The sequence below is a fragment of the Sciurus vulgaris genome (assembly GCF_902686455.1).
Source record: "Sciurus vulgaris genome assembly, chromosome: 8".
NCBI classification, from domain to species: domain Eukaryota; kingdom Metazoa; phylum Chordata; class Mammalia; order Rodentia; family Sciuridae; genus Sciurus; species Sciurus vulgaris.
In genome coordinates, this window is record NC_136468.1 from 95,685,580 (window position 1) to 95,700,928 (window position 15,349).

A 15,349-nucleotide genomic window follows, 5' to 3' on the forward strand; every position below is an offset into this window, starting at 1 on the left:
TGTACATCCAAAAGCAAAGAAAAGGACTCTAGATATAGACCTTACATCAAAAAATTAGCTAAAAGTAGATCTTAAACCAGAAAGGATGTGGGAAAAAAGATACACTCATACATTGCTGGTGAGACTCAAAATTGGTTCAACCACTCTGGAAAGTAGTGTGGAGATTCTTCAGAAAACTTGAAATGGAACTGCTATTTGACCCAGCTATTTTACATCTCGATTTATATCCAAAGGACTTAAAATCAGCATACTACAGTGACACAGCCACGTCAATGTTTATAAGCAGCTCAATTAACAATAGCTAAACTATGGAACCAACCTAGATGCCCTTCAACAGATGAATGGATAAAGAAAATGTGGTACATATACACCATGAAATTTTACTCAGCCTTAAAGGAGAATAAAATTATGGCATTTGCTGGTAAATGGATGGAGCTGGAGAATATCATGCTAAGCAAAATAAGCCAAACCCAAAAAACCATAGGCCAAAATATTTCTCTGATAAGTGGATGTTGATCCATAATGGTGGGGGCTCAGTAAGGGAACAAGGTAGGAACTTTAGATTGGGCAGAGGTGAGTGAGGGGAGGGGATGGGGTGTGGGGGTAAGAAGGATGGTGGAATGAATGGGACATTAATACTCTATATACATGTATGATTGTGTGACCCATGTAATTCTGCATTATGTATAGCCAGGGGAATGAGAAGTTGTGCTCCATTTGTATACAATGTATCAAAATGTATTCTGCTGTCATGTATAACTAATTAGAACAAATAAATTCCAAAATATAAAAAAATAAAAATGGGCAAAATACTTTGTGAACAAACACCTCACCAAAGAACAGGGCAAATAAGCACATATAAAGATACTTAATGTTATTATATGCCATTAGGGAATTGAAATTCAAACAATAAAGAGATATCACTGCTGTTTCAATCAGCTTTTGCATGGCTGTGACCAATATACCTGACAAGAACAATTTAGAGAAAAATTTTATTTTGGGGCTCCCAGTTTTAGGGGTCTTAGTTCACAGGCAGCCAACTTCATAGCTATGGGGCCAAGATGAGGCAGAACATTTTGGAGGAAGGATGTGCAGGAAGAAAATAGCTCAGAACATGGCAACCAGGTAGCAGAAACAGAGCTCTGCTCACCAGGGACAAAATATAAACCCTAAAGGCAAACCCCCAGTGACCTACTTCCTTCATCTACACCCTACCAGCCTAAAGTTGCCACCAAGTTAATCCATGTAGGTGGATTAATCCACTGTAGGTTATACCTCTTATAATCTCATCTCACCTTTGAAAATTCTTACATGTCTCACACAAGCTTCTTTTAAAAAAGTATTTTTTAGTTGTAGATGGACATGATACCTTTATTTATTTATTCATTTTTATGTGGTGCTGAGGATTGAACCCAGTTCCTCACACATGCTAGGCAAGCAATCTATTACTTAGCCACAACTTAAGCCCCCATATGAGCTTTTGGGGGTACCTCATACTAAACCATAACTGACCACTACAGAATGGCTAATATCCCAAAACTTACATAATTGGCAGTTTGTTATAAAGTCAAACATAATTTTACCCCATAATCTAGCAATCACCAACAGATTTGGAAACTTATATCCACACAAAAACCTGCATGCAAATGTTTATGATAGCTTTATTCATAATCACCAAAGCCTGGAAGCAACCACAGTGTCCTTCAATAGGTGAATGGATAACCCAATTATGGTATAATTATATATTTAAATATTATTCAGTAATAAAAAGAAATGAGCTAGCAAGCCATCAGAAGGCATGGAGGAATCTTAAAGGCATATTGCTAACTAAAACAAGCCAGTCTGAAAAGACTAATTATTGTATGATTCAAATTAGATTACATTTTATTAAAAAACAAAATTATACAGTTAAAGTGACTGCCAGTCACTGTGGACAGGGTTGAATAAGTGAAGCACAAGTATTTCCCTACAATGTTGAAACTATTCTGTATCATATTTATGATCATTTAGATGTAATGTGTGCCCAAAAAGCTCCTGTCAGACAATAAAAGAAGGCTTAGAGGGCAAATGATTGGGTTATGAGAACCTTAACCCACTGAGTGAATCAATTTCCTGATTAATTGAGTAGTAACTGAAGGTGAGTAAGATGTGAATGGAGTAGGTGAGTGATTGGTGGCATGCTTTTGGGGTACATATTTTGTATCTGGCAAATAGAGTCTCTCTCTCTCTCTTTTCTGATCATGATGTGAGTCACTTCCCTCTGCTATACACTTCTGACATGATGTTTTGCCTCACCCTGAGCCCTGAAGAATGGAGCTGGCTGTCTATGGATTGAACCTCTGAAACTGTGAACCCCAAATAAACTTTTTCTCCTCCATAATTATTATTGTCAGGTCTTTTAGTCACAGCAGAGCAAAATCTGACTGAAGCAATACTATAATGGTGGATACATACCATTATGCATTTGTTAAATTCCACAGAACTGTACAACACAGAAAGTGAACCTTAATATAAACTGTAACCTTTAGTAATAAGATACAAATTTTAGTCTGTTAGTTCTACAAATGTATATTAATGCAAGATGCTAATTGTAGGGGATGTTTTGTGGGGTGGGATGAGGTGGGGATGGGGTGCAAAGACTGAGAAAATAAAGAATGCTCTCGAAAACAAGATTTACAACTAACCTCTATACAGAAATGAATCAGAAGATAATGAGATGATACTTTCACAACAGTGAGAAAACAAATTTTAAAAATTCCCAGCATTAAGTTCTATACCTAGAGATGATAACCTTTAAGAAAAAGGTAAATTGAACATTTTCATACAAGCAAGCAAAAACAGTCACCACACTAAAGGAAAATACTCAAGAATGTTCTCTGGACATAAAACAAAAGATCCTCTGTGGAAGTTTAGAGACATACAAAGCATTCAAGAATAAGAGGGAAATAAACCACATGGAAAATCTACTTAATCTAATTAAAGTTAATTATGTAAAATAATAAAGATGTTATACTACTATTAGGTTTAAAAATAAATGTCTGTATATGTGTAAGCACATATAGCATACACATATGCATATATAGAAATATACATGCAATATATATGCACATATACACATTCATACATACACAGCAAAAAAAAAGTGGATTTAATCCAGAAGGAAAATAAATGGATATACAGTGTTTTAAGGTCCTTGTATTATTTGGGAGGAAATAAAAGTATTAATTTACATTGTAACTCAAGAATAAATGTTTTAATTTCTAAGGTAACTTTTAAAAGAATGAAAAATATGTATGACTATAAACAAGTAAACATAGCAGGAATGTGGAACAATAAAGGCATTGAGCTAGCCAAAATGGTAAAGAAGTGTATAAATATCACGTAGCAAACAGGACATATAAAGAGAAACTGCCTTAGAAAGACAATAAATTTGAAATTAAATATCAATAATTACATTAACATCAATGAAATGGATGACCCCATTAAAGATAGTATTATTTAACTAGATTTTTTCAAAACTAATTACAGCTTATAAAACACCTAAAATGTAAAGATGTGGAAAAAATTTGAACATTAAAAAAATGGTAAAAGATCAATGTAAGCATTAAAAGAAAGGTGACATAGTTCTATTATAACAGAAAAATAGGCTTTAAAGCAAAAATACTACTACCAATAAATAGGCACAATTTCATAAAAATAATATATAATAATTATGTACATAACAATAATGAATCAAAATGTTTAATTTACAGAACTAAGAGATATAGACAAATCTACTGTAGGACTTAAACACACTCCCCCTCTATTAATTGAAATAAGCAAACAAAAATCAAGATGTAGGTTTGAATAATAAAATTAACAAAATTAGCTTAATTAATCTAAGTAGAACTATACACTTAAGTTCAAAATACACAATTTCTTAAATGCATGAGAAACAGAAATTCCTGGGAATAAGTCTAATGAAAGAAAATAAACTATGAAACATTATTAAAAGAAGTTGAACAAGAAATAAATGAAAGTGTATATCATATTCTTTGAAGCCACAATATTTAAAAAGGTCAAAAACTTTTATTTATTTATGACACTTTTCTTCAGAGTAAAGGAAAGGAAAACCCATAGGATCCCTTGAGATTTCATTTAAAAATAGTAGCCCAGAAAGCAGGTTTTAAGGAGCATTGGGACAAAGTCGCTTTCTGTTTGCCTGCTGTTTGAGTACAGTTCATTTTATAAAATAGCTATAGGTATTAATAGAAAGATCAACTTCATGAGTAAAATTAACGTGGACACTAATTATGAAAAATGTAACATGTAGATTCCTATGTAGGAAAGCAATTAGGTAATAGATTTAATTAATTAGAGTTTTACAAAAAAAGTGTAAGTAATCTTCAAATTATTATAAACTTTTAGAAAAGGAAGCTGTCATTTATAATAAGAGAAGCTGCATCTAGGGCAGAGGAAACATCAAATCCCCTCAGGGGTGGGGATATTTTGGTGGCCTCTTTCAGTTATTATAGATGAAACGTAAGTAGGTACACACTGTTTTTGAGCAGAAGGTTTCCTTGTTTAAACAAAGATTATCATTACTGAGACTTGGTGTGTGAGATTTGGAGTTCAGTGAGGCGGGGGAACTGGGAAAATGTCATAGGTACCAGAAATTTCCCTAGTGGAAACATTTTTCTATCTGAGATCTAATATTTGAACATCTCTAAAAACCTAGTGTAACCTTAACTTGATTAAACTAACAAGATAGAACCCCAAAGAGCTTGTAAAACACACAAATAGTATGGACCAGAAGACTCTGAACTTGTGAGCTCACCCAACACCAAAGTCCCAGATTCTGTTCTAGGCAAAGGCTAGTTCTACAGACAGTATGTGGGTGATGTTGAACCTCCTTTGATTGGACTCATCTATCTCAGCAATGCAAGTCTGCTATGAGACAGAATGAAGGCATTCCCACTGAAGAGAACTGGGCCACTCACAAGGGAAAACAGGAATCCTGGCCCATTTGACTATGAAGCACCCAGCATACATGGATGTTCCAAAGTTTTTTGTCTTCAGGAGGGTACATCTTAGTTTTTGCTGTCCATGCCCACCAACAGGTCTTCTTCAAATCACTAGGAAAGCTTTAGGACAGAAAATACAACTTGCCAGAGAGAAGCTTTAGACATTTCTCTTCAGCAAAAGAACTCACAGAATTCCAAATAGCAGCCTTACCCCCAGGTTACAGCTTGGGAGCAAAGAATGAGATGCATGTTACGTAGAGGCCACCCTGGCCTACAGGAGCCTCCATTAGGGAAATGTCAATTAATAGAGCCTCCTTACTCAAGGAAGCTTAAACTTTGGCATCTCCCTCAGGTAGTCTTGGTTTATGTAGGATTCCTTCCAGTCTTGGAGTAATTAGGCAGTCATCAAGCAATGTGCCTGGTATCATCATGCTACAAAGTTCTTATGCAGAAGAGGAAAGCACTTTGTAACAGTAGTGTGGTGACATCTGCCATAGTATACAGAATCCCTGATAGTGACAGAATCCTTCGGATTCAAGCAGCCTGATTTCTGGGCCAGTAGTGAGGATAGAACATCTAATATTGATCCATGCCTACAAAAATTGTTGACAATAGGAGAAGAAATTCCAAAGAGAGTGGAAGATATTCTTGTTTTAAACAGGACAGGGTCATGGAGTCACATTAATTTAAATATTCAAAGAGATATGACCTAATTTTGTACTCTAAACAATCAGTTAAATAAAGAATGAAAATGAAATTGAGAAAACCAGTTTTATATAAAATATCAACACTATCTCTTTTGAAAATAATTTACATCTCTATCATTTCTGATTTTACAATTTCTTTTTTGCAACTATTCCTTTCACTTTCCTCAGTCATAGCAATCACTTCTATGTGCCTGTAATTCCCTAACAAAATATAATATAGAACACATCCAATTGCCAAAACTACTTCGTCAGTTTCTCAGTGTCTGAAAATGATAACATCGAAGGTCTTAGAATTCTGAACATTGTGCATTTCTACAATTTTCTTTCATAACATTTTCCTTTGAGAAAAGGAATCCTTTAATCCATAACTCCCAATTCTCAGACAATATAGATAGGAGACATGAACTAATATTGACCTTAATCTAAGAAAAAAACAATAGAAAACACTATTTCTGGAAAAATAACAGAATTTCCTTAGCATGAACAAACAAAACTCTATACATTTTTAAAAATAAATAAATAAAAGCCTCAGATATCCTGAGTACCTAGGAAATCACTAAGGCAATATCAAACCTACACAAATCTAAAAAAGGTTCATTACCCCCACTGGATTAATGAATTTGTTGACAATGAGATGATGTTCATTAGACTATATTCCATTATGTTGGCACGTGCAAATAATGAAAAACATAGAGTAATTTCTGTGTTACAACCTGAAAGGGACCATCTGTAAGGAAGTATTGCAGTGGAAATACTCTAAACATTCTTTAAACACCCAATACTAATTGAGTTGAAGATATAATTTCACTCTTTGTGGACAATTGGCAGCATGAGGCCTCTTTGCAGAATTTTTCACTTTCAGTAATAATATTATTATTATCATTGTTTGTTAGTTAGGCAGAAAGGAGCCCTAATGGAAAAATCCTAGTATCAAGAAATTTCATCAGAACTGTTATTTTCTCTTTCTAGTTCAGTTTCCTGCCATTAGTTACTTAGTTACTTTGGGAAACAGGATATGGTCTCAATTCCTGTAATATCATCATAAAAGCACTGAGAAATGGTTCCTACTAAAATTCTGCTCTTCAGAGAAAATGGTCAGCATTCAGCTACCCTATAAGTAGAAACCCCTGGTCATAAAGAGCAGGAAATACCTTAGCCATCTTGTGGTATGGCACCAAAATGAGCTGTAAGGCAAAAGGAAAACCCGCAAATAGGTAGATATATAGATGTTATCTCAGCAACCAAAAAGAAAATTTGTGAACAAAATTAATGGAATAAATCATTTACATGTTTATCACTAATATTCATCAAACTAACCATACACTAATAGAATGTGGAATTACATCATTGTAAATCATGTTTTATGTACAGTTTACAATTACTCCATATTTTGAAAATCTATCAGGGCATACATATGATCACATTTTAAAAGTTCTATAGAAAAAAACAAATACATCTTACATTCAACTTAAATTCATTTAAAATCATCTTACCTGTGTAAAAAGTATAAACTGAGCAAATTGCCAGGGAAGCATAAAAGCAACATTGGAAAGACAGAGTGCAATAAAATGTCTTCCATAATTGTTTGAGGTCCTTAAATGGAAAGAAGTGATACCAGTAAGTTTTGCCATGAACACAGTCAATCATTTAAAAAGGAAAGAAAAAGACTAATTGCAAAATGACAAAATCTAAATGATCCCCTTACCTTTGAAAAAATAGCTAACTTTGGAAATCAGTTTAATAAAAAGAACTAAAATTCTTAGATCATAAAAAGGCCCAGCATAGAACAATCACAATTAAAGAGTTTTAGGAACAATACTGTATAATTTATCATTAGAGTAAATATTTTAAATATAAAAGTTTATTTACCTATATATATGCATGGCATTCAAAATTTAATGTCCCAGTGAAGGTCAGAGGATAGGACATGACAGTGATTCTGCATGCCTGAAGATGTTTATCTTGTATAGCAACAATGTTTATCTTGTATATTGCTGTATAGCAACAATGTTTATACACCACTGTTTTATGTTTCAGAAAATAATTAGAAAAATTATAAGTGCTAGTGAAGGAATAAGTTAACAACTATGGAAACATTTTAAGGAAAAAATTGAAATGAACAAATTAAAAAATAGTTCTGGAATAGAGTTAAATTATTAAGTTTAAATTGTCTGTTCTACAATACTAAAACACACAGATAACCAATACCTTTTACCACAGAAAAGTTTAGTGTCTTTTAGAATCTGATAAAAGAAATACATATATTTTATGTAAATAATAAAATAGCAACAGTTCTTTTTGTAAAGGCTGTACTGGGTTTTGACAAATCCTTATGTAATAATAGTAGATAACTTTAAAAACAAAATTTAAAATGTTCATATTGTTTAGTAATATTATCACAAAATATTCATTAAGTACTTGATAATCTTGTATTTTATCAAGCAAAATTACTTTTGACTAAACTATATAGCATATACCTTCGAGAATATAATCCTAAAAGTTCTAGTAGGACATTTCAATTCATGAACCCCTTGACTGATCAGATTAATGTAACTTCAATAAATCTTCCTAGGAATTTAACTAGTATGGGGTGACAGGGGGACTGGCAGTTTCCTTCACCATAATCTTTCAGAAGAGGTGATGTACCAAACAAACCTATAGAAATTTAGATAGGGAGCAGACTCCCAAAGATAAATTCAACCCCAAAATAAACTTGTCAGTTACATGACACGTCAGGAGTTAGTCTGCTCTCAAGATTTATAGACACATTAGGATGTATTAGTCACCTTCATTCAATCAGCAATCATGAGGCCTTACATATTTGCATGGGAGTATGCTAAATGCTCTGTGGTTAAAGAGTTAAGTATGGCACAATCCCTGTAATCAGGTATACTTTTAAATATATATATACATATAAGCGTATATTTACGTATAAACACACACATATATATGTAGACACAGACATTTGTGCACATAAGGATGATTCACAAATTTATAATTTTAAGAAAGAAAGAAGACATGAACACAGATGATTTTCATTATAAGGTAAGATCTGCCAGGGATTAGAAAATGAAGTACAATAAGCATCCCTGAGAGTTTGGAGTGATCATTATTTCATTCACTGAGAGATCTCACCACTAACATTCTATGAAACTTATTTCTATGACAGTTATTTATAGTTCTCTACTACTAATTTTATATTGTTTCTCAGATCTCTTAAATTTATGAAATGCTTATAAACTTAAACCCAACCAAAAATGTGTCCAAGAAAACTGAGATGAAACTGGGTAAACTGCTAGAAACATCTTTAAGAGATATATATAAAATACACACACTCCTTATCTAACACGGTATTTCCCAAATTTGCACATAGAGCACATTTTCATGGCATATATATACATATATACACACACACATATTTATTTATTTATTTATTTTGGAGGAGTACTAGGGATTGAACTCAGGGGTACTCAACCACTGAGTTACATCTGCAGCCCTATTTTGTATTTTATTTAGAGACAGGGTCTCACTGAGTTGCTTAGCGCATCATTGTTGCTAAGGCTAGCTTTGAACTCGTGATCCTTCTGCCTCAACCTCCCGAGCCTCTAGGATTACAGGCATGCATTACCATGCTTGCCACATGGCATCTATATTGATGTTCCATCAAAAACCACAGGTTGGAAAAATGATGGGTCAGAGCACATGGCTTTAATTTCTTGCAAACTACATATAAATACATCTATATTGATCTATTAAGATATAATTTATCTAAAACCTATAGCCTAAACTCCTAAATGGAGATTTTTACATAGTAATTTTTAGGTTATTTTCTTAACTCTATACTCATTTTATTTTTAAAATAACTAAAAAACATCATCTATATTAGGTAATTACAACATAATAAGTTGAAGTAAATTAAAAAATTAACTTATAATTTATTTCATTTTGTTTTATAAATCAAAATTACCTGAGAATCATAGTTAAAATATACATCTGAAGAACAAGGAATGGATATGAAAAACTTTCACGGAGAGGCGGTGTCCACATCACACGGGTGGCCTGAAATCAATAAAATGCTCAACTTACATCATGTTCCATTACAACAAACATTATTGACCTAAAATTCAGGGGTTGGCTTACTTTACACATTTTAATACTAGGGTTACTAGATACTATTTCTGAATGCCCAGCAGAGATTCTCAGGTTTTAGAGCTCTCTTACCCACAACCTATTAAGTACAGAATGATTAACTACCTAGCCCAGAAACCAAAGAAAGATATTTCAGACCAAGAACAAGGAAACCAAGAGCCAAAGAAGAGTGTAGGGATAGGGACTGTGAGATTCCTGGACCAGATCTACATGCCAGTCCTGCAGGCATGACCCTGGAGTCTCAGGCTTTGAGATGTGTACCTCTCCAAAAAATATCTAAACAGAGGTCACCTAGGGCATTTGCAAACACCAAGATTGCAAATTTATAACATACACCCTTAAAAGAGTTCGCTGTAAACTAAAAAAAAAATCTTTTACAAGTTGATCATTAATATCCATCAAACTAACCAACATAGTAATTGAATGTGGAATTATATTATTTTCTTAAATCATAGGTTTTGTAATTATCCATATTTTGAAAATTTGGGGGGTGTCATTCTAAAACTAATGCATGTAATAAAATTATTCATTAAATTTTCATAAATACTTTGAGACTTTCTAAGACATATGGATCAGAATATTATAAAAAATATTTTATCAAAAAGTCAGAAATTCTAGAAAGAATTTAAACTCTTTTTAATTCGCACGAATCTTAAAAGTTATTGCTCTTCTTCTAAGAGCAAAATTGTAAACCTCGAAAGATTAGTTATGTAAAAAAAAAATCAACTTGGGTTAAGAGTAGAGTTCAATGGCAGAACACTTGCCTGGCATGTGCAAAGCCCTGGGTTCATTCAAACCACTACAGGAGCGTGCGCGTGCACACACACGCACACAAAGTCAACTCATATCACCAGCTGTCTGTCATACTCAAATAAAGTGCTTTTTATGTTAATACATTGCTGAATGACAAGGCATTTGGTGTAAGTTAAAATAAGATATTTAAAGCATTTTATGTTCAATTTTTATTATTCCCTTATATAACTTATTAACCCACTAACAGATAAAAAGACTTTTCCCCTATGTAACCTTTGCCATTCCAAAAGCAAGCAGTAAGATTCTCTTTTTTACTGCCACATCTTCAGAATCTAACAGAATCTATCACATGGTAACTACTCAATATTTTGTCAAATGAACCAATCATATCCTAAGTAAGTTCTTATGAGCTTTTTTAAGGTGATTTATGTTCTTCTGCGATAAATTAGTAAGCTAACTGCTATTTTAAATTTAGCATTCGTGTTTGAAAAGGGACCGCCACATGATAAAAGAAGTGAGAGTGGGTGGCAACACATCAACTGTGAATGTCGCATCAACTGTAATGTCGTCAGACCTCAGGCCACTTCCATCCTTGGGGATGTGCAATGGCATAAGGCTTTAGTTATGCAAGATAAAAAAGTCCTAGAGCTCTGCTGTTGTATAACATTTTATTAATACTGAATCACACACTTAAAAATCTTTTAGGAGAGCAGTTCTTATGTTAAGTGTTCATGACAATCAAAAATTAAGTATATATTTTTTAAAAAGAGGGAAAAGTGAGAATTTAAAACTAAATGGAAGGAGAATGAAAAACTCAGCTTCATTACATGGTGAATATGGATTCTTGGATGAGAAACCTAGCCTCTCTAAAATTCAATTCCATAATGTGTATGGTGAGGAAAAAAAAAAACTACCTCCAAAGGTTTGTCAGAAATAAATGAAATAAAGTGAAGTGACTGACTCAGCAAGTATGGCATTTCTTTCTTTTTTTTTTTTTTTTTGTGAATATTTATATGTGAATATTTACTAAAAACCAGGCAAAATATTTCATATATTTTAAGTTCTTGTGATTTAAAACATTAGATCATCTCAATTAAAATATCAACTTACAACATTTCTTTAAAATACTGCTAAGTTACAAATAATATGCAATTACATGTTGTTTCAATGAGTATATTTCCTTGTTCCTATATAGACCCTGTATTTTTAGATTTTTTTCTAAAAACAAACCTCTCCATGGTTGAAAAAGAAGCACAGTACTGTAATTAGACCTCCTAACTGAGTCCCACTGTTTAAAAAAAAAGAAATATAGTCACAATTCACGTAAAATATAGTAAGTTTTCCACAAAACTATAGCAGAATTTTAAATTATGGTTATCTGTATTTAAAACATAATAACAGTAAGCCATATACTTATAAAAATTTTTTTTAAATACCCATGTAGTCAAAGTTTTTATCTTGAATGTATAAGGAGACAAAACAAACATGTAACAATCTAAATTTTAAAATTTACTACATTTAAATATTTTCTGGATAATATATATAAGGTCTGAACATAATTTTTAATAAATGGATTAGCATTTCAGCATCTGTGTTCTTCAAATAATGTAAATGGAGATAAATTTTTGCCTTTTGAAATTGGATTTAAGCGACTGAAAGATAAAGAATCTAACAGTTTCATTTGATAGTAATTTCAAATTATATAAATGACTGCAAAGATTCTTTTGTTGAATCTGAAGGAAGCAATAATGTAGAATACTAATTTCAGATCAAGGATGGCTAATGATCATCAAAGAATAAGAACAATTTCTTTTTTGGGGGTACTGGGAATTGGCCACTGACTACATCCCCAGCCCTATTTTGTATTTTATTTATAGACAGGATCTCACAGAGTTGCTTAGCCCCTCACCATTGCTGAGGCTGGCTTTAACTGGCAATCTTCCTTAGTCTCTGGACTGCTGGGATTACAGGCATGCATGTGTCACTGGGCCTGGCTAAGAATCATTTCTTAAGTTGCCTTTTTGTGACTTTGTGTGAAAATACAGGAGCTCAACCCACATTTGAGTGGCAGTTCCAGGGCTCTCTATGTGCCCCTCCATGCCCCTCTTCCCCTGTACACAACACTGTAAGCACCATGCCCACAGATGCTCTGTGTGTCTTGTTCATCATTATATCCCCAGCTTCACTCCTGGAAGACAACAGATAGTATTTGAAGAAATGGAGAAAGGAAGGATGGAGTTAAAAAAACAGAGAGAGGAAAGCTAATGGGGAATCATCAGCTATGGACAGACTCAATAAAGGAAATTCAAAAAGGAAGAAATTGAAAAAAGCAGTGTGAAAAGCAAAGACAACTCATTCCAATAGGAACTGGGAACATGTGGATGATCAAAACAACATTTGAAAATGAAAACAATGATAACAACGTTGGCTGCTATGGGAAAGTAATAAGAGTACTAAACTAGGGTACTAATGTGTAAAATGTGAGAGGTTGTTTTGAAGTATTGTCTTAAAATTCTTTGCATTGATCAGAAGGGAAAAGATGTCAGTTCATTTTAGACTTGATCAAGTTAGATATGCATGTTAATATTTTGTGGTTAATTAGGAAAGGGATAGAAACAATCTACATTCCAAGTTAATGTCACTGAGGGAGAGTGGCCAGGGTAAGAAACACAAAAATTTCCCCAAAATTCTATTTCTTTTGTTGTTCATATGCTATAATTTCTAGTCTCTTCACAGTTCTGGTGACATTTTTATAGCCAATATTCGTTATATCTATGTATCCTTCTCAAAGACTAGTGACTATTAATGTATTTAGTATTCTAGAACTTTGTAACCAATTTACAGACATATTTGCTATTTTTATGGATTTTTCTTCATGGTCTCAAGATGATTGCTGGAGTTCCATCACGTCTAAATACAAAAATAGAGAAGGGGCAGCTGAATTTGTCCTTTTGTGACAAAGGAAAATGCTTCCCTAGCTGTAACCACGGCTGTTTTTGCCCTTTTTCACTGGTAAAAGTTAGCTCATATAGCTCTCCCAAGAACTATGGAGAATGAGAGAAAAACACATGATTGTCATAATTCCAACTCATCTCATCTGAGACTGGGACCATTGCTACTCCGAATCAAACTGTGGTGCTGCTATCAAAAATCACAGGCTAACAGGTTTTAATGTCCATGATAAGTGATGTATAGTTTTTTTCCATAGCTGTCTTAATCTCACATTTACAGAGATTAAAATATGAAATAATTTTGCTATTAATACCAACCAGAGTTCCCCTCTACTGCTGGAGAGGTATTAAACTAGAGGTATTTTTATTATAAGTTTATTAAGAAATCTTAAGTTAATTTTTAAAAATCCCCACACAGATAAAAGAAAGAGGCCATTAAAGGTATTTTAGTGACATTTTCAGTTTCTGGTTGCATTAATAGTGGTTAAGCGACTGAAAACAATCAAATGAATGTACAAACTTCCATATTATTAATCAGTTAGTTTCATTAATTCTTTTCATTTAATCAAGAAATATCTGCCAGTTCTCATAATCTCATTGTAAGATCTTTTAATTCAGTAGTCTCACCTCAAGTATGCACCATATATGAAGAATAATCCCATCATTAGTCCATTTAAAATAAAAATCACAGCAACATAAAAGCAGGCGGGGTCTCCCAATCCTTTGAAAAGACACAAATTATTCAGTATTTAATGAACAAATGGTCATAAAGCAATTGAGCATACTTTTCTTAGTGCCTTGTATTCAAGAGCTCATGAATCTGATGAAAAGCATTTGATTTCCAGATTTCTGCTTTCTTTAATAGTTAAAGTAATCTTTACCCTTGTACATTTTTTTTTCCTTTCCTCAGTGCTGGGGATGGAACCCAAGGCCTAGTGCATACTGGGCAAACACTCTACCACCAAGCTACATCTCCAGCCCCTATGATATATTATGTAGTTACATTTATGTTTTAATATAGTCACATTTATACTTCCCCCTAATGGAGTATTATTATAATATGATGATCTGTTGGAATTTCACATTAGTCTAAGTGATGTTACTGTTGTTCATTGTTTGCAACTCTCCATAGAGCCACTTCATGAATTCCAAGAGAAAAACCATATCTTGTCGCACTATTCATATATTTTGCCAGACTCTGGGATGAGTAAGTATAGTACCACACCTCAAGGAGCAACTTTATCCACATGAGATGATCCAGTTATTCGATTCATTATTTTATGTAGCAAGAATCTTAACATGTCCTATACATTAGATTTTGTTTTTGTGTATAGCACTTCATATTTTATAATCATCAATTTCATATAATTTTCAGATGAGATTTATGAGACTAGCTTGGAAGTATTCTGTGTTGATATTGAAAAAAAACTCAGTACCTTGCCAACAGGTACTCAACTAGTTGGAGCCAAGATCTGAAATCTGGCCCATGTGATTCCTTCCACATTCCTGGCTACTCCTTTCTGTTCACCATAATAACTTCTCTGGTTTTATACACCCCTCTTCAATGCTGAACCACCTTAGCTTCTGTTACATGCTCTCTTCTCAGCCTGATTATTATCCCTAAGAATATTCCTCTACTTCCTTCACTTCATTGATCATCTATAAGAGATGACTCTGAGTTCATATCTAGCCCAGAACTTTCTTCTTATTCCTAATCTTATATATCCAGGTAGCCACTTGACATCTCTACTTTGAGGTCTTTCAGTTACCTCAAACTAGTATATAC

General features: G+C 33.3%; 1 protein-coding gene across 3 annotated transcripts in view; it reads right to left on the reverse strand.

Moving 5' to 3' along the window:
* Positions 1-15,349, reverse strand: part of DPY19L2 (dpy-19 like 2) — an 82,888-nt gene that overhangs the window by 43,504 nt on the left and 24,035 nt on the right. For all 3 annotated transcript variants that reach the window (XM_079149871.1, XM_079149870.1, XM_079149869.1), the window contains exons 6-9: positions 14,191-14,284; positions 11,843-11,900; positions 9,678-9,769; positions 7,204-7,303 (exon numbers count right to left, since the gene is read on the reverse strand). In XM_079149871.1, the coding sequence (XP_079005997.1) occupies positions 7,204-7,303; positions 9,678-9,769; positions 11,843-11,900; positions 14,191-14,284 (344 nt within the window). The remainder of the gene's footprint in view (positions 1-7,203; positions 7,304-9,677; positions 9,770-11,842; positions 11,901-14,190; positions 14,285-15,349) is intronic.